This window comes from Oryx dammah, unplaced genomic scaffold (assembly GCF_014754425.2).
Source record: "Oryx dammah isolate SB20612 unplaced genomic scaffold, SCBI_Odam_1.1 HiC_scaffold_17, whole genome shotgun sequence".
NCBI lineage: Eukaryota > Metazoa > Chordata > Mammalia > Artiodactyla > Bovidae > Oryx > Oryx dammah.
Window position 1 is genome coordinate 79,304,217 of NW_024070201.1, and position 20,162 is coordinate 79,324,378.

At 41.7% G+C, this 20,162-nt stretch overlaps 1 protein-coding gene across 1 annotated transcript in view; it reads right to left on the reverse strand.

Moving 5' to 3' along the window:
- Positions 1 to 154, reverse strand: part of LOC120876026 (olfactory receptor 5AN1-like) — a 20,557-nt gene extending 20,403 nt beyond the window's left edge. Inside the window, exon 1 of the mRNA XM_040257746.1 lies at positions 8 to 154. Coding sequence (XP_040113680.1) covers positions 8 to 154 — 147 coding nt within the window. The remainder of the gene's footprint in view (positions 1 to 7) is intronic.
- Between the last annotated feature and the right edge of the window lie 20,008 nt (positions 155 to 20,162).

Genomic DNA, 20,162 nt, shown 5'->3' on the forward strand with positions numbered 1-20,162 from the left:
TTCTTATTAAGCCGAGCATCGACAGGTTCCAAGTCAGGGTCAAAATGTATATCACCAGGAATACGACAAAGAGCACTACTATGATTCTGGGGAAATCTGAGAATCCCAAAAGGATAAATTCAGTGATCTCTGTGATATTTCCTCCTCCAGTCATTGGCCTGATGCTGCTAAAATCAGAAAAGAGACAAGAGAATACATTGCCTACTCATGAAATGATAGCATACAAGTCTCACATGCACCACATTTTCCCCCACTGAGCACTGGAAAAGTGGAAATGCTCCACTGTCTTAGGGACAGACCCCAGCTTTCCATCTTGAATTGTCAAGAAGTGCCTTCTCAATGTTCCATGGAATACAGAGTCCATGGAGTTCTCCAGGCGAGAATACTGAAGTGGGTAGCCTTTCCCTTCTCTAGAGGGTCTTCCCAACCCATGGATCGAGGTCTCCCACATTGCAAGCAGATTCTTTACCAGCTGAGCCACCAGGGAAGCCCAAGAAGACTGGATTAGGTCGCCTATCATTTCTCCAGCAGATCTTCCCAACCCAGGAAATCAAGGGGTGTCTCTGCAGTTGCAGAATTGCAGGCAGATTCTTTACCAGCTGAGCCACAAGGGAAGGCAATTTATTTTATCAGGTCTCACAAAAATTAAAAGGCTATTTTTTAAATTGACTGAAACTTTGAAATAAAGCAAAGTCTATCTGTCAAAGCAATTGAAATTCTGTGCTCGTGTATAACGAAGAGACCCTTGGTTAAAAGAACAGGGATTTTAAAGACCTCTGATGATTTAATATACGTGACTGTTGCTTTACAATAATAAAAGGATAAGCAGCATCATTTCGGGATAAATTTGAAGTAGCCCTTCTTCCCATGACAGTCACGGTTTTCAAAAATTTCTTCTTTCCCCATAAAAAATTACACTGTTTATGGAGCTGGTGCAGCCCCCAGAATTGGGGGAGGCATGCCAAGGGTGCCCCAGACGGAGACCCGACAGTCGTCTGATTTCCTGGAACCCGAATGCAGAGGGGCTAGTGGGCTGTGCAGAGGCAACCTAGATGTTTTATCAATGGTACAGTATAGATGGAGAAGTCTTGAGGCTACTGTAAAAATAAGACTGAAAACCAGAAGCAGGAGGCTTAAGTCCAAATCCTGAGAACACCACAGAACTCCTGACCCCAGGGAACATTAATTGACAGAAGCTCATCAAACACCTCCATACCTACACTGAAACCAGGCACCTCCCAAGGGCCAACAAGTTCCAGAGCAAGACATACCATGCAAATTCTCCAGCAACACAGGAACACAGCACCGAGCTTCAATATACAGGCTGCCCAAAGTCACTCCAAACCAATTGACATCTCATAGCTCATTACTGGACACCTCATTGCTCTCCAGAGAGAAGAAATCCAGCTCCAGCATCCACCAGAACACCAACACAAGCTTCCCTAACCAGGAAACCTTGATAAGCCATCCATACAACCCTACCCACAGCGAGGAAACTCCACAATAAAGAGAAGTCCACAAACTGCCAGAATACAGAAAGGCCACCCCAAACACAGCAATATAAACAAGATGAAGAGACAGAGGAATACCCAGAAGGTAAAGGAACAGGAGAAATGCCCACCAAACCAAACAAAAGAGAAAGAGATAGGGAATCTACCTGATAAAGAATTACGAATAAGGATAGTGAAAATGATCCCAAATCTTGAAATCAAAATGGAATCACAGATAAATAGCCTGGAGACAAAGATTGAGAAGATGCAAGAAACGTTTAACAAAGATCTAGAAAAAATAAAAAAGAGTCACCATATAATGAATAATGCAATAAATGAGATCAAAGACAACCTGGAGGGAACAAATAGTAGAATAACGGAGGCAGAAGATAGGATCAGTGAAGTAGAAGACAGAATGGTAGAAATCAATGATTCAGAGAGGAAAAAAGAAAAACATATTAAAAGAAATGAGGACAATCTCAGAGACCTCTGGGACAATATTAAATGCCCAACATTCGAATTATAGGAGTCCCAGAAGAAGAAGACAAAAAGAAAGACCATTAGAAAATATTTGAGGAGATAATAGTTGAAAACTTCCCTAAAATGGGGAAGGAAATAATCTTGCAAGTCCAAGAAACCCAGAGAGTCCCAAACAGAATAAACCGAAGGCAAAACACCCCAAGACACATATTAATCAAATTAACAGAGATCAAACACAAAGAACAAATATTAAAAGCAGCAAGGGAAAAACAACAAATGACACACAAGGGGATTTCCATAAGGATAACAGCTGATTTTTCAACAGAAACTCTTCAGGCCAGGAGGGAATGGCAAGACATACTTAAAGTGATGAAAGAAAATAACCTACAGCCCAGATTACTGTGCCCAGCAAGGATCTCATTCAAATATGAAGGAGAAATCAAAAGCTTTACAGACAAGCAAAAGTTGAGAGAATTCAGCACCACCAAACCAGCTCTCCAACAAATGCTAAAGGATCGTCTCTAGACAGGAAACACAAAACGAGTGTATAAACTCGAACCCAAAACAATAAAGTAAATGGCAACGGGATCATCATTATCAATAATTACATTAAATGTAAATGGGTTCAATGCCCCAAACAAAAGACAAGACTGCCCGAATGGATGCAAAAACAAGACCCTTATATTGTTGTCTACAAGAGACCCACCTCAAAACAAGGGACAAATACGGAGTGAAAGCAAAGGGCTGGAAAAAGATATTCCATGCAAATAGAGACCAAAAGAAAGCAGGAATAGCAATACTCATATCAGATAAAATAGACTTTAAAACAAAGGCTGTGAAAAGAGACAAAGATGGACACTACATAATGATCAAAGGATCAATCCAAAAAGAAGATATAACAATTATAAATATATATGCACCCAACAGAGGAGCACTCCAGTATGTAAGACAAATGCTAACAAGTATGAAAGCGGAAATTAACAATAACACAATAATAGTGGGAGACTTTAATACCCCACTCACACCTATGGATAGATCAACTAAACAGAAAATTAACAAGAACACACAAACTTTAAATGATACAATAGAACAGTTTAGTTCAGTTCAGTTCAGTCGCTCAGTTGTGTCCAACTCTCTGCAAGCACATGAATCGCAGCACGCCAGGCCTCCCTGTCCATCACCAACTCCCGGAGTTCACTCACACTCACGTCCATCGAGTCCGTGATGCCATCCAGCCATCTCTCCCTCGGTCGTCCCCTTCTCCTCCTGCCCCTAATCCCTCCCAGCATCAGAGTCTTTTCCAATGAGTCAACTCTTCGCATGAGGTGGCCAAAGTACTGGAGTTTCAGCTAAAGCATCATTCCTTCCAAAGAACATCCAGGGCGGATCTCCTTCAGAATGGACTGGTTAGATCTCCTTGCAGTCCAAGGGACTCTCAAGAGTCTTCTCCAACACCACACTTCAAAACCATCAATTCTTCAGCACTAAGGTTCTTCACAGTCCAACTCTCACATCCATACATGACTACTGGAAAAACCATAGCCTTGACTAGATGGACCTTAGTCGGCAAAGTAATGTCTCTGCTTTTGAATATGCTATCTAGGTTGGTCATAACTTTCCTTCCAAGGAGTAAGCGTCTTTTAATTTCATGGCTGCAGTCACCATCTGCAGTGATTTTGGAGCCCAGAAAAATAAAGTCTGACACTGTTTCCACTGTTTCCCCATCTATTTCCCATGAAGTGATGGGACCAGATGCCTTGATCTTCATTTTCTGAATGTTGAGCTTTAAGCCAACTTTTTCACTCTCCTCTTTCACTTTCATCAAGAGGCTTTTTAGTTCCTCTTCACTTTCTGCCATAAGGGTGGTGTCATCTGCATATCTGAGGTTATTGATATTTCTCCCAGCAATCTTGATTCCAGCCTGTGTTATCTATAGGACATTTCACTCCAAAACAATGAATTTCACCTTTTTCTCAAGCTCACATGGAACCTTCTCCAGGATAGATCACATCCTGGGCCATAAACCTAGCCTTGGTAAATTCAAAAAACTGAAATCATTCCAACCATCTTTTCTGACCACAATGCAGTAAGATTAGATCTCAATTACAGGAGAAAAACTATTAAAAATTCCAACATATGGAGGCTGAACAACACGCTGCTGAATAACCAACAAATCACAGAAGAAATCAAAAAAGAAATCAAAATATGCATAGAAACGAATGAAAATGAAAACACAACAACCCAAAACCTGTGGGACACTATAAAAGCAGTGCTAAGGGGAAAGTTCATAGCAATACATGCATACCTCAAGAAACAAGAAAAAGTCAAATAAATAACCTAACTGTAAACCTAAAGCAACTAGAAAAGGAGGAAATGAAGAACCCCAGGGTTAGTAGAAGGAAAGAAATCTTAAAAATTAGGGCAGAAATAAATGCAAAAGAAACAAAAGAGACCATAGCAAAAATCCACATAGCCAAAAGCTGGTTCTTTGAGAGGATAAATAAAACTGACAAACCATTAGCCAGACTCATCAAGAAACAAAAGGAGAAAAATCAAATCAATAAAATTAGAAATGAAAATGGAGAGATCACAACAGACAACACAGAAATACAAAGGATCATAAGAGACTACTATCAGCAATTATAGGCCAATAAAATGGACAACGTGGAAGAAATGGAAGATTCTTAGAAAAGTAAACTTTCCAAAACTGAATCAAGAATAGAAAATCTTAACAGACCCATCACAAGCATGGAAATTGAAACTGTAATCAGAAATATTCCAGCAAACAAAAGCCAAGTCCAGACGGCTTCACAGCTGAATTCTACCAAAAATTCAGAGAAGAGCCACCACCTATCCTACTCAAACTCTTCCAGAAAATTTCAGAGGAAGATAAACTTCTAAACTCATTCTATCAGGCCACCTCACCCTAATACCAAACCTGAGAAAGATGGCACAAAAAAAGAAAACTAAAGGCCAATATCACTGATGAACATAGATGCAAAAATCCTTAACAAAATTCTAGCAATCAGAATCCAACACACATTAAAAAGATCATATATCATATCAAGTGGGCTTTATCCTAGAGATGCAAAGATTCTTCAATATCTGTGAATCAATCAATGTAATACACCACATTTACAAATTGAAAAATAAAACCACATGATTATCTCAATAGATGCAGAGAAAGCCTTTGACAAAATTCATAATCCATTTATGATAAAAAAAAAAAAACCCTCCAGAAAGCAGGAATAGAAGGAACATCAATTCAATTCAGTTGAGTCACTCAGTCGTGTCTGACTCTTTGCGACCCCATGAATTGCAGCACACCAGGCCTCCCTGTCCATCACCAATTCTCGGAGTTCACACAGATTCACGTACATCGAGTCCATGATGCCATCCAGCCATCTCATCCTCGGTCGTCCCCTTCTCCTCCTGCCCCCAATCTCTCCCAGCTTCACAGTCTTTTCCAATGAGTCAACTGTTCGCATGAGGTGGCCAAAGTACGGGAGCTTCAGCTTCAGCATCATTCCTTCCAAAGAAATCCCAGGGTTGATCTCCTTCAGAATGGACTGGTTGGATCTCCTTGCAGTCCAAGGGACTCTCAAGAGTTTTCTCCAACACCACAGTTCAAAAGCATCAATTCTTTGGTCCTCAGCTTTCTTCACAATTCAACTCTCACATCCATACATGACCACTGGAAAAACCATGGCCTTGACTAGATGGACCTTAGTCGGCAAAGTAATGTCTCTGCTTTTGAATATACTATCCAGGTTGGTCATAACTTTCTTCCAAGGAGTAAGTGTCTTTTAATTTCATGGCTGCAGTCACCATCTGCCGTGATTATGGAGACCCAAAAAATAACGTCTGCCACTGTTTCCACTATTTCCCATCTATTTCCCATGAAGTGATGGGACCAGATGCCATGATCTTCGTTTTCTAAATGTTGAGCTTTAAGCCAACTTTTTCACTCTCCTCTTTCACTTTTATCAAGAGGCTTTTGAGTTCTTCTTCACTTTCTGCCATAAGGGTGGTGTCATCTGCATATCTGAGGTTATTGATATTTCTCCTGGCAATCTTGATTCCAGCTTGTGCTTCTTCAGGTCCAGCATTACTCATGATGTACTCTGCATATAAGTTAAATAAGCAGGGTGAAAATATACAGCCTTGACGTACTCCTTTTGGTATTTGGAACCAGTCTGTTGTTCAATGTCCAGTTCTAACTGTTGCTTCCTGACCTGCATACAGATTTCTCAAGAGGCAGGTCAGGTGGGCTGGTATGCCCGTGTCTTTCAGAATTTTCCACAGTTTATTGTGATCCACACAGTCAAAGGCTTTGGCATAGTCCATAAAGCAGAAATAGATGTTTTTCTGGAACTCTCTTGCTTTTTCCATGACCAGCGGATCACACAGCAATTTGATCGCTGGTTCCTCTGCCTTTTCTAAAACCAGCTTGAATATCAGGGAGTTCGTGGTTCACGTATTTCTGAAGTCTGGCTTGGAGAATTTTGAGAATTACTTTACTAGCATGTGAGATGAGTGCAATTGTGCAGTAGTTTGAGCATTCTTTGGCATTGCCTTTGTTTAGGATTGGAATGAAAACTGCCCTTTTCTAGTCCTGTGGCCACTGCTGAGTTTTCCAAATTTGCTGGCATATTGAGGGCAGCACTTTCACAGCATCATCTTTCAGGATTTGAAACAGCTCAACTGGAATTCCATCACCTCCACTAGCTTTGTTCATAATGATGCTTTCTAAGGCCCACTTGACTTCACTTTCCAAGATGTCTGGCTCTAGATTAGTGATCACATCACCATGATTATCTGGGTCGTGAAGGTCTTTTTTTGTACAGTTCTTCCGTGTATTCTTGCCATCTCTTCTTAATATCTTCTGCTTCTGTTAGGTCCAGACCATTTCTGTCCTTTATCAATCCCATCTTTGCATGAAATGTTCCCTTGGTATCTCTAATTTTCTGGAAGAGATCTCTAGTCTTTCCCATTCGGTTCTTTTCCTCTATTTCTTTGCATTGATCGCTGAAGAAGGCTTTCTTATCTCTCCTTGCTATTCTTTGGAACTCTGCATTCAGATGTTTATATCTTTCCTTTTCTCCTTTGCTTTTCACCTCTCTTCTTTTCACAGCTATTTGTAAGGCCTCCCCAGACAGCCATTTTTCTTTTTGCATTTCTTTTCCATGGGGATGGTCTTGATCCCTGTCTCCTGTACAATGTCACGAACCTCATTCCATAGTTCATCAGGCACTCTATCTATCAGATCTAGGCCCTTAAATCTATTTCTCACTTCCACTGTATAATCATAAGGGATTTGATTTAGATCATACCTGAATGGTCCAGCGGTTTTCCCTTCTTTCTTCAATTTGAGTCTGAATTTGGCAATAAGGAATTCATGATCTGAGCCACAGTCACCTCCTGGTCTTGTTTTTGTTAACTGTATAGAGCTTCTCCATCTTTGGCTGCAAAGAATATAATCAATCTGATTTCAGTGTTGACCAACTGGTGATGTCCATGTGTAGAGTCTTCTCTTGTTTTGTTTGAAGAGGGTGTTTGCTATGGCCAGTGCGTTCTCTTGGCAAAACTCTATTAGCCTTTGCCCTGCTTCATTCTGCATTCCAAGACCAAATTTGCTTGTTACTCCAGGTGTTACTTGACTTCCAACTTTTGCATTCCAGTCCCCTATAATGAAATGGACATCTTTTTGGGGGTGTTAGTTCTAAAAGGTCTTGTAGGTCTTCATAAAACCGTTCAACTTCAGCTTCTTCAGTGCTACTGGTTGGGGCATAGACTTGGATAACTGTGATATTGAATGGTTGCCTTGGAGATGAACAGAGATCATTCTGTCGTTTTTGAGATTGCATCCAAGTACTGCATTTGGGACTCTTTTGTTGACCATGATGGCTACTCCATTTCTTCTGAGGGATTCCTGCCTGCAGTAGTAGATATAATGGTTATCTGAGTTAAATTCACCCATTCCAGTCCATTTTAGTTCGATGATTCCTAGAATGTTGACATTCACCTTTGCCATCTCCTATTTGACCACTCCAATTTGCCTTGATTCATGGACCTGACATTCCAGGTTCCTATGCAATATTGCTCTTTACAGCATTCGATCCTGCTTCTATCACCAGTCACATCCACATCTGGGTATTGTTTTTGCTTTGGCTCCATCCCTTCATTCTTTCTGGAGTTATTTCTCCACTGATCTCCAGTTGGATATTGGGCACCTACTGACCTGGGGAGTTCCTCTTTTGATATCCTATCATTTTGCATTTTCATACTGTTCATGGGGTTCTCAAGGCAAGAATACTGAAGTGGCTTGCCATTCCCTTCTCCAGTGGACCACATTCTGTCAGACCTCTCCACCATGACCTGCCTGACTTGGCTTGCCCAACAGGCAGGGCTTGGTTTCATTGAGTTAGACAAGGCTGTGGTCCTAGTGTGATTAGATTGACTAGTTTTCTGTGAGTATGGTTTCAGTGTGTCTGCCCTCTGATGCCCTCTTGCAACACCTACCATCTTACTTGGGTTTCTCTTACCTTGGGCGTGGGGTATCTCTTCACGGCTGTTCCAGCAAAACGCAGCCGCTGTTCCTTACCTTGAATGAGGGGTATCTTCTCACCACTGCAGTTCCTGACCTTCAACGTGGAATGGCTCCTCTAGGCCTTCCTGTGCCTGCGCAGCCACTGCTCCTTGGGTTACTCCTCCCAGCCACCATCCCTGTCCTCAGGCATGAGTGGCTCCTCCCAGCTGCTGCCCCTGGCCTCGGGCTCCAGGTGGCTCCTCAGGGTCACTGCCCCTGACCTCGGACATGAGGTGTCTCCTCCCAGCCACCACTAATCTTGAATGCGGGTAGCTCTTGTCGGCTGCTGCCCCTGACTTCGGACGCAGGGTGTCTCCTCCCAGCCACTGCCCCTGACCTCGGATGTGGGGTAGCTCCTCCCAGCCAGCAGTGACCTCGGACACAGGGTAGCTCCTCTCGGCCGTTCCTGCACCGTCACAGCCTGGCACTCTAGGCCACTGCCCCTGACCTCGAACGTGGGGTAGCTCCTCTTGGTCGCGCTTAGTGCGCCTGCTTGTAGCTGCCTGCACTTAATAAAAGTTATATATGACAAACCCACACCAAACATTATCCTCAATGGTAAAAAATTAAAAGCATTTCCCCTAAACTCAGGAACAAGACAAGCCTGCCCACTTTCACCAGTACTATTCAACATAATTTTGGAAGTTTTGGCCACAGCAATCAGAGCAGAAAAAGAAATAAAAGGAATCCAGATTAGAAAAGAAGAAGTAAAACTCTCACTGTTCGCAGATTACACAATCCTCTACATAGAAAACCCTAAAAATTCCACCACAAAATTACTAGAGCAAATCAATATATATAGTAAAGTTTCAGGATATAAAATCAACACACAGAAAACCCTTGCATTCCTATAAACTAATAATGAAAAAATAGAAAAATAAGGAAACAATTCCATTCACTATTGCAATCAAAAGAATAAAATACTTAGGAATATATCTACCTAAAAAACAAAAGACCTATATATAGAAAACTATAAAACACCAGTGAAAGAAATCAAAGAAGACACTAATAGATGGAGAAATATACCGTGTTCATGGATTGGAAGAATCAATATAGTGAAACTGAGTGTACTACCCAAAGCAATCTATAGCTTCAATGCAATCCCTATCAAGATACCAACAGTATTTCTCACAGAGCTAGAACACATAATTTCACAATTTGTATGGAAATACAAAAAACCTCGAATAGCCAAAGCAATCTTGAGAAAGAAGAATGAAACTCAAGGAATCAACCTGCCTGACTTCAGGCTCTACTATAAAACCACAGTCATTAAGACACTATGTTACTGACACAAAGACAGAAATATAGATCAATGGAACAAAATAGAAAGCCCAGAGATAAATCCATGCACCTATGGACACCTAGGCAAACCATTCAATATCACAGTAATCCAAGTCTATGCCCCAACCAGTAATGCTGTAAAAGCTGAAATTGAACGGTTCTATGAAGGCCTACAAGACCTTTTAGAACTAAGACCAAAAAAAGATGTCCTTTTCATTATAGGGGACTAGAATGCAAAAATAGGAAGTCAAGAAACACGTGGGCTAACAGGAAAATCTGGCCTTGGAATACAGATTGAAGCATGGCAAAGGCTAATAGAGTTTTGCCAAGAGAATGCACTGGTCATAGCAAACACCCTCTTCCAACAACACAAGAGAAGACTCTACACATGGACATCACCAGATGGTCAACACCAAAATCAGATTGATTATATTCTTTGCAGCCAAAGATGGAGAAGCTCTATACAGTTAACAAAAACAATACCAGGAGCTGACTGTGGCCCAGATTATGAACTCCTTATTGCCAAATTCAGATTTAAATTGAATAAAGTAAGGAAAACCACTAACATTCAGGTATGACCTAAATAAAATTCCTTATGATTATACAGTGGAAGTGGGAAATAGATTTAAGGGTCTAGATCTGATAGATAGAGTGCCTGATGAACTATGGAATGAGGTTCATGACATTCTACAGGAGACAGGGATCAAGATCATCCCCATGAAAAGAAATGCAAAAAGCAAAATGGCTGTCTGAGGAGGCCTTACAAATAGCTGTGAAATGAAGAGAAGCAAAAAGCAAAGGAGAAAAGGAAAGATACAAGCATCTGAATGCAGAGTTCCAAAGAATAGCAAGGAGAGATAAGAAAGCCTTCTTCAGCGATCAATGCAAAGAAATAGAGGAAAAGAACTGAATGGGAAAGACTAGAGATCTCTTCCAGAAAATTAGAGATACCAAGGGAACATTTCATGCAAAGATGGGCTCGATAAAGGACAGAAATGGTCTGGACCTAACAGAAGCAGAAGATACTAAGAAGAGGTGGCAAGAATACAGAGACGAACTGTACAAACAAAGATCTTCACGACCAAGATAATCATGATGGTGTGATCACTCACCTAGAGCCAGACATCCTGGAATGTGAAGTCAAGTGGGCCTTAGAAAGCATCACTACGAACAAAGCTAGTGGAGGTGATGGAATTCCAGTTGAGCTGTTTCAAATCCTGAAAGATGATGCTGTGAAAGTGCTACAGTCAATATGTCAGCAAATTTGGAAAACTCAGCAGTGGCCACAGAACTGGAAAAGGTCAGTTTTCATTCCAATCCCAAAGAAAGACAATGCCAAAGAATGCTCAAACTACCACATAATTGCACTCATCTCACATGCTAGTAAAGTAATGCTCAAAATTTTCCAAGTCAGGCTTCAGCAGTACCTGAACCGTGAACTTGCAGATGTTCAAGCTGGTTTTAGAAAAGGCAGAGGAACCAGTGATCAAATTGCCAACATCCCCTGGATCATGGAAAAAGCAACAGAGTTCCAGAAAAACATCTATTTCTGTTTTGTTGACTATTCCCAAGCCTTTAACTGTGTGGATCACAATAAACTGTGGAAAATTCTGAAAGAGTGGGAATATCAGACCACATGACTTGCCTCTTGAGAAACCTATATGCAGGTCAAGAAGCAACAGTTAGAACTGGACATTGAACAACAGACTGGTTCCAAATAGGAAAAGGAGTACATCAAGGCTCTGTGTTGTCACCCTGCTTATGTAACTTATATGAAGAGTACCTCATGAGAAATGCTGGGCTGGAAGAAGCATCACTGGAATCAAGTTTGCTGGGAGAAATATCATAACCTCAGATATGCAGATGACACCACCCTTATGGCAGAAAATGAAGAGGAACTCAAAAGCCACTTGAAAGTGAAAGAGGAGAGTGAAAAAGTTGGCTTAAAGCTCAACATTCAGAAAACGAAGATCATGGCATCTGGTCCCATCACTTCATGGGAATTATAGGGATACAGTGGAAACAGTGTCAGACTTTATTTTGGGGCTCCAAAATCACTGCAGATGGTGATTGCAGCCATGAAATTAAAAGACACTTACTCCTTGGAAGGAAAGTTATGACCAAACTTGATAGCATATTCAAAAGCAGAGACATTACTTTGCCGACTAAGGTCCATCTAGTCAAGGCTATGTTTTTTCCTGTGGTCATGTATGGATGTGAACGTTGGACTGTGAAGAAAGCTGAGCACCAAAGAATTGATGCTTTTGAACTGTGGTGTTGGAGAAAACTCTTGAGAGTCCCTTGGACTGAAAAGAGATACAACCAGTCCATCCTAAAGAAGATCAGTCCTGGGTGTAACTTTGGAAGGACTGATGTTGAAGCTGAAACTCCAATACTTTGGCCACCTCATGGGAAGAATTGACTCATTGGAAAAGACTCTGATGCTGGGAGGGATTGGGGGCCAGAGGAGAAGAGAGGACAACAGAAGATGAGATGGCTTGAAGGCATCATTGACTTGATCGACATGAGTTTGGGTGAACTCCGAGAGCTGGTGATGGACAGGGAGGCCTGGCGTGCTGCAACTCATGGGGTCACAAAGAGTCGGACACGACTGAATGACTGAACTGAACTGATGGCCACCTTATCTTTGACAAAGGAGGCAAGAATATACGTTGGAGAAAAGACAATCTCTTTAACAAGTGGTGCTGGGAAAACTGGTCAACCACTTGTAAAAGAATGAAACTAGAACACTTTATAACACCATACACAAAAATAAACTCAAAATGGATTAAAGGTCTAAACCAAAGACCGGAAACTATACAACTCCTAGAGGAGAACATAGGCAAAACACTCTCTGACATAAACCACAGCAGGATCCTGTATGGCCCACCTCCCAGAATAATGGAAATAAAAGCAAAAATAAACAAATGGGACCTAATTAAAATTAAAAGCTTCTGCACAACAAAGGAAACTATAAGCAAGGTGAAAAGACAGCCTTCAGAATGGGAGAAAATAATAGCAAATGATGCAACTGACAAAGAATTAATCTCAAAAATATACAAGTAACTCCTGTAGCTCAATTCCAGAAAAATAAAAGACCCAATCAAAAAATGGGCCAAAGAGCTAAATAGACATTTCTCCAAAGAAGACATACAGATGGCTAACAAACACATGGAAAGATACTCAACATCACTCATTATCAGAGAAATGCAAATCAAAACCACAATGAAGTACCATTTCACACCCGTCAGAATGGCTGTGATCCAAAATTCTACAAGCAATAAATGCTGGAGAGAGTGTGGAGAAAAGGGAACCCTCTTACACTGTTGGTGGGAATGCAAACTAGTACAGACAGCTACTATGGAGAACAGTGTGGAGATTCATTAAAAAAACTGGAAATAGAACTGCAATACAACCCAGCAATCCCACTGCTGGGCATACACACTGAGAAAACCAGAACTGAAAGAGACATGTGTACCCCAATGTTCATCGCAACACTGTTTATAATAGTCAGGACATGGAAGGAACCTCGATGTCCATCAGCAGATGAATGGATAAGAAAGCTGTTATACATATACACAATGGAGTATTACTCAGCCATTAAAAAGAATATATTTGAATCCATTCTAATGAGGTGGATGAAACTGGAGCCGATTATACAGAGTGAAGTAAGCCAGAAAGAAAAACACCAATACAGTATACTAACGCATATATATGGAATTTAGAAAGATGGTAACGATAACCCTGTCGGAGAAGGCAATGGCACCCCACTCCAGTACTCTTGCCTGGAAAATCCCATGGATGGAGGAGCCTGGTAGGCTGCAGTCCATGGGGTCTCTAATAGTCAGACACGACTGAGCGACTTCACTTTCACTTTTCACTTTCATGCATTGGAGAAGGAAATGGCAACCCACTCCAGTGTTCTTGCCTGGAGAATCCCAGGGATGGGGGAGCCTAGTGGGCTTCCGTCTATGGGGTTGCACAGAGTCAGACACGACTGAAATGACTTAGCAGCAGCAGCAGTAACGATAACCCTGTATGCAAAACAGCAAAAGAGACACAGATATATAGAACAGTGCCAGGGGCCAGCGTAAGGAACTCCCCCCATGGCAAAGGTCATGAGGAAGGAGGCTTGGCATACACAAAGGTGAGATTCAAGCCTCAAGAAACCCCCTGTTCCCAAGCATCTAACCCCAAAACTAGAGTCTGTTTTATGCTCTCACCTACACCTCTGACTTTACAGGGAGCTCTCCCCCATAACCGTTTCTCTCGGAAGAGTAAACATGCAGTTCCAAGGCAATACAGATTCCTGGGCGTGACAAGAGTGTTTCAGCTTATGGACTCCTCGGAAGGTTATCTAGCCCAACTGTATAGGTTTGTCCAGCCACATGTGATTGTTTACAGCCTGCAAATCTGAGAGGCACAAGATGTTTTAGACTTACTGAAGGCAAATTTTCCTGGGGAGTTGGAAATTATTAGTATAGTGTGTTGGTTAAAGAATTATATTGGTGAAGGGTTTTTTCATTTGTTGTGTCAGTAATTGCTGCTAATTCCCGCCCATGGGTGGGACAAGGATGTTTCAGGTCAAACCTCTCTGCTGACAGACTAGCTTGTGTGACAGGATTATCCATACTCCTGCCACTAGGCACATGATTGTTTCCTACCTCTCAACCATAAACAGCACAGAGAGTTTTGGAGTATTTTGAGAGTCTTAATTAGCATAGGGCTTTTTCTCATTGTTGAGTCAATGATTGCCACCAGGCCTCCATATCCTTAGGCACCTGGGAATATATTAATTAATGTATTTGGAATATAGAAAAGGAAATACAGTAGTTTTTGATGTTAGCAATTCTAGACTTTTTGAGTTAATGGATTTTCTCTTTTGTAATAGATCACTGTGCTTTGTTATAAATCACTGTGTCCTTGCTACATAAAAATGTAACTTTATCACTATCTTAAGACTAAATAGATCTTAAGGGGAACATTGGTGAAATGATTTTCATTTGTTGGGCTGATGTTTGCTGCTAAATCTCCATATTCCCTGCCCTTATAATGAATATAACTAGCATATAGGAGAAATAAGCATTACCCTTTAAGCATATAGGAGAAATAAGTATTAACCTTTAAGATTAATCATGTTAACCTTGGGTTAAATAAATTCCTTTCTTGATTGTAACTCACTACACCTTCATCCTATAGGAATGTAACTTTGTTTGGAGGGTGGTGCCTGGTTTAAGAAAAAACACCCTTGGAAGAAATAAGTTTTTTGGTTATCAGAAAGAAAGGATCATAAAATGTCAGCAGGTCTCAGTCATGGCCAGAAGATGATGTAATATCCCTAAGACCTTTTTTATATACATTTATGTGAAGCACCTGATTTTGATAAAGGTCAGGACTGCTGACCCCCGTGTGACTCTGTATTCATCTCTATGTGTAACAAAAGGTATGTAAGCAAACCCAAAAATAAAGAAATCGGATCAGTTTCCAGAAAGACTGATTCCACTATGTCGCTTCTTTCTTGCTCCCTGTTTTTTCTGGCTGAATTCCCATCTGGAGCATGGATGCTATTCCACGTAGACCAAGTTATTCAGCCTCTTTTTCTCCACTAATCTTCCTAGTACACTATCCATTTCTAATTTCTCTATATATCTGTAATTAAATATGTATTTTTCCAAGGATGCCGACGCCGTCCCCACCTTCGAATTCCCTGGATCCACCGGGGCTGGACCCCAGCAAGTGGTGCCCGAACAGGCTATTTGAAGGTAAGTTCCCCCAGCAATTGGGTCATCAGCCCTATTGCCACCCCCTTGGAGCAAGTAGGGTCATCAGCTCTACTGCTCTGGACAACTAGGGTCATCAGCCCTGTTGTTCCCCTAGTATGGAGCAAGTAGGGTCATCAGCCCTATTGCTCAGAACAACCAGGGTCATCAACCCTGTTGTTCCCACAGTGTTGAGTGTTCAGGGATGGATAGGACCCCACTTAGGGTGCCGCGGACCCCCCTGTAGGATAGACAGGGTGAGTAGGAGTGGGAAGTGTTGAAGGGTTTAAGAGAAACCTGATTTTGTAGAGGTTGAAAGAAACCTGCTTTCTTAGGGTTGAAAAGAAAACCCCCCTTGCAAAGGTAAAACCTTTGTTGAGGCAGACTTTTCTATGAATCTTAATTTTCTGACATGGGTAACAGTGAGTCAAAAGAAAGACAGCTTTTTATAAGAGTAATTTTGCAGTCATTAAGTAAGAGAGGAATTAAAGTTAAGAAATCCAATATTCAGTCATTTTTCATTTGTACCAGACCAGTGTCCTTGGTTTCCGGAAGAAGGACACTGTGAACTTAGATACTTGGGTGAAGCTAAGGAAACAACTAAAAACTTATTATACTTTACATGGGCCTGTAAATGCTTTTGCTCTGTGGAGTATGATTAGAAATGTTCTGGATCCCCATCATGAGGCTTTTAGACTATGGGAGAGGCTATAGCGGTGGATGGTAGTGGGTCTCCACCTTCTACGCAGATCATATTTTCTGCCACTGGCGAACAAAAGGAGGGACACTATACCTCCTGAGGAAGGAGAGGACTTACAGGACGCTGCGGCTGGGCGCCCTGGTGAGCCCTCTCCCCCTCTATGCAAACCTTTAAAAATTTATCCAACATTTTCTGATTTAAGGCGACCACCCTACCTCCGCATACGCCTCCCAGATCAGTTCAGTTCAGTTCAGCTCAGTTCAAAAGCCTCCCAGAACATTGCCTAAGGTTGAAAAAGATAGGGAATATTTTTTAAAACAAAGGAGGTTTAAAGCAGAGCCTGCTCCTTGCAGAAAACCCCCTCGGGGGGGCCTCACCCAAGCAAAAAAAAAAAAAAAAGAGAGAGAGAGAGAAAAAACGAAAAAAAAAAAAAGAGAGAGAGAGAGAGAGAGAAAAGGGAAAAAGAAAAGTAATCGTAACAAAAAGGATTAAGTGTTTCTCTTGTGGCCAAATGAGGCACTTTGTCGGCAGTGTCCTGCTAAACAGAGACAACAAGCCGTGCCAATCAACCCCAGGTAGCTCAGGCCTAGACCTCAGTTCCACCACCTCCAACGAGCGTGGCTAGTCCCCTGCCTGAGGACATTCTGGACTTGTGCTAGGGTGTAGCTCGATTTCTTTTTAAAGAATTTCGACCTGGTGTAGTAGATTCTGATTATACTGGGAAAATTAAAGTTTTGATCTCGCCGCCTACTAAAACTGTGCAAATTAATAAAGGCAAAAAAAAAAAAAATAGCACAGCTTTTGCTTTCGGATAGGAAAAACCTTGACTTCTCAAGCTAGGAGCCCCAGAGGACTTGGATCTACTGATTTAGCTTTTGGGGTGCAAGAAATTACCGCTTTAACAGATCTTTACTGGCCCAGCTCCTGGCCCACCCATACTACTGAAAATGAGTTGATGGGATTAAAAAAAGATGGTATGCAGAGTGGGAATGCTGCAGAGGAAGGTGAGGGAGAGTTTAAAACCTTGGAGAGTAGTGAGTTCCCATTGCTGGAGATATTCAATCAAAGATTAGATGGTTGCTTGTCATCTAAAAAGCTATAGACCAGATTTAGATTATAAAAGGATAACTGGAGAAGCTTATAAAGATATTGTGCAACACCTCTTTACTTGCTTCTCATATTTAGGTCTGCCAAAAAAAAAAATTTAAAAACTGATAATGCCCCTTTAAAGCTGCAGAGAGGTTGTTTACTAACTTTAAATGATTTCCAAAAATCATTAGGGGATATTAATTGGTTACACCCACATTTAAAACTGACTACTACAGATTTAAAGCTTTTGTTTGATTGTTTAAAAAGCGATCCTAATCCCAGTTCTAAGGGAAAGTTGACTAGTGAGACAGATAGGCTCTTGTTAAAGTAGATGAGGCTTTAAATGATCAGTTAATATTATTTAATATAATATTTAATATTATATAGTTAATAATATTTAAATATCAGTTAATAGGATTAATATTACCAAAAGATGAGATTCAATTAGTCTTGCCACAAAGCATACACATACAGGATGCTTGTGACAAGAAGGCCCATTGGTTCCATCTACCAGTGACCCCAAGAAAAATAGTTTTATCTTATCCCAGCTTGGTGGCACAAAAAAAAAAAAAAAAGAAGAAGAAGAAGAAAAGAAAAGAAAAAAAGTGTGGAAATTTTTAAAAAGAAGTAACAAATATAGTAATTCCATTCAATAAGGATCAACTGTAAATCTTTTACAAAAGAGTGATGATTGACAAGTTGCCCTGATAGATTTCAGGAGTCAAATTTTGTTTCATTTGCCCTCAAGCCCCCGGCAAAACAGTCTTTTGGACTCTGTGGGAGAGGGTGGGATGATCTGGGAGAATGGCATTGAAACATGTATAATATCATATGTGAAACAAATAGCAAGTCCAGGTTCGATGCATGATACAGGATACTTGGGGCTGGTGCACTGGGCAGACCCAGAGGGATGGTATGGGGAGGGAGGTGGGAGCAGGGTTCAGGATGGAGAACACATGTACACCCATGGCAGATTCATGTTGATGTATGGCAAAACCACTACAATATTGTAAAGTAATTAGCCTCCAATTAAATTTATATTAAAAGTAGATATTGGATACATAAAAAATTACCCTGTTTATAATAACATCTCAATTTTTTACATATATATTCAACACATCATCTACAAAATAATCTGTAAATTTATCTTAATTTATATTCCTGTTATAATTTGGTAGAGCAAAGCATGTGTGCCCAATAGTTGCAAAATCATTCTTCTTAGGGAAGCCTTGTACAAACTGTTCTAAAGGGAGCCTAGTCCCCAATTATTGTCCTAATTGTCGAATATTCTGCATGTTAGGCACCATCAGTTCAATGGACATGAGCCTGAGCAAATGACAGGAGACAGTGAAGGACAGGGAGGCCTGGGGTGCTGCAGTCCGTGGGGTTGCAAAGAGTCAGACACGACTGAGCGACTGAACAACAACAAGGAAACAAAAAGTTCCAACTCAGAGATTTAGTTCTCGGTGACATAATCAAGATGACAATATAGGTCATTCCTGACTTCACTTCCCCTCACCAGAAAAAAAGAAAAGTGAAAGTCGCTCAGCCATGTCTGACTCTCTGTGACCCCCTGGACTGTAGCCTGCCAGGCTCCTCTATCCGTGGAATTCTCCAGGCCAGAATACTGGAGTGGGTAGCCTATCCCTTCTCCAGAGGAACTTCCTGTCCCAGTTATCGAAACAGGGTCTCCTGCATTGCAGGTGGAGTCTTTCCCAGCTGAGCTACCAGGGAAGCCCCAACAGAAAAATAATTAACAGTTATTTATAGGCACGGTACCAACAAAATAATCCTAAAGGACAGAAATGAGGCTGAACTAGAGAGATGAAGAAAAACCACATTAGAAGGATAGAGGAACAGATACATTTGATTGCATTGCCCCTCCCCTAGCTACACCAAGAGGACCCTTCTCGGGCTATAGTTTCTTTATGGAAAAGAGAGAGAGCCCAGTGTGGACCTCCAGCTCCTCCGGCATTATGGGTCACTCCTTAGGAAGACCCACTCTGGTCTCATGTCCTAGAAACCATGCAGGAATCTGTGGGGTGTGACCACTGAGAATCACACTGCGACAGAGAAGGGAGACAGGCCTTGGAACAGTCAGGGCTTGGATCTTGGCAGACTGAGTTCCAGCAGTTTGGCCTGATTTGGGACCCCGAAGAATGAGCCTTGCCATCCTGGGAGCCTCTTCCCCTGCATCTATGATTCATAACCCCATCTACTACTGAGGTTACTCAACATGGCTAGAACACTCAGAAAATTCCATCACCCAGGAGCACTTGAGTTGTGTCCAGGCAGGAGCTCTGCCCATTTGCATGGCTCCATCTGGCCAGAGAACTTTGTGTGCAGTCCTTCCTAATTTGTTTCCCAAACAAGGAGCCTTGCCAGTCTTGCACTTGTTCTGTGGTTGTGCCCAGGCAAGAAGGATAATGTGTAGCCCTAACCACTGCTGAACACAACCTTCAGCCCCACCGTCCAGGAGAACTAACCTAAGCACGTGGGAAACTGCGTAGCCCATCCCTCAGCCCTGCTTACAGTAGTGTGTGAGCAGAGAGCCTGATCTCTCTACAGAGCAAAGCCGCACCCCCACATGACCAAAGCACTCGGTGTGCAGTTCTTCTGATTTGGGTCCCCAGTTAGTGGGTCACGACAGCCTTGGCATCTGCAGCCCTGTCCAGGTTGTGAAGTTAAGTCCCAGCCCTGCCTCCTGCTGGATAGAGTACTCTGTCCTGCTCAGCTCAGAAGCCTGGCCTGAGAATCCAGGAAAGAAGAGAAGC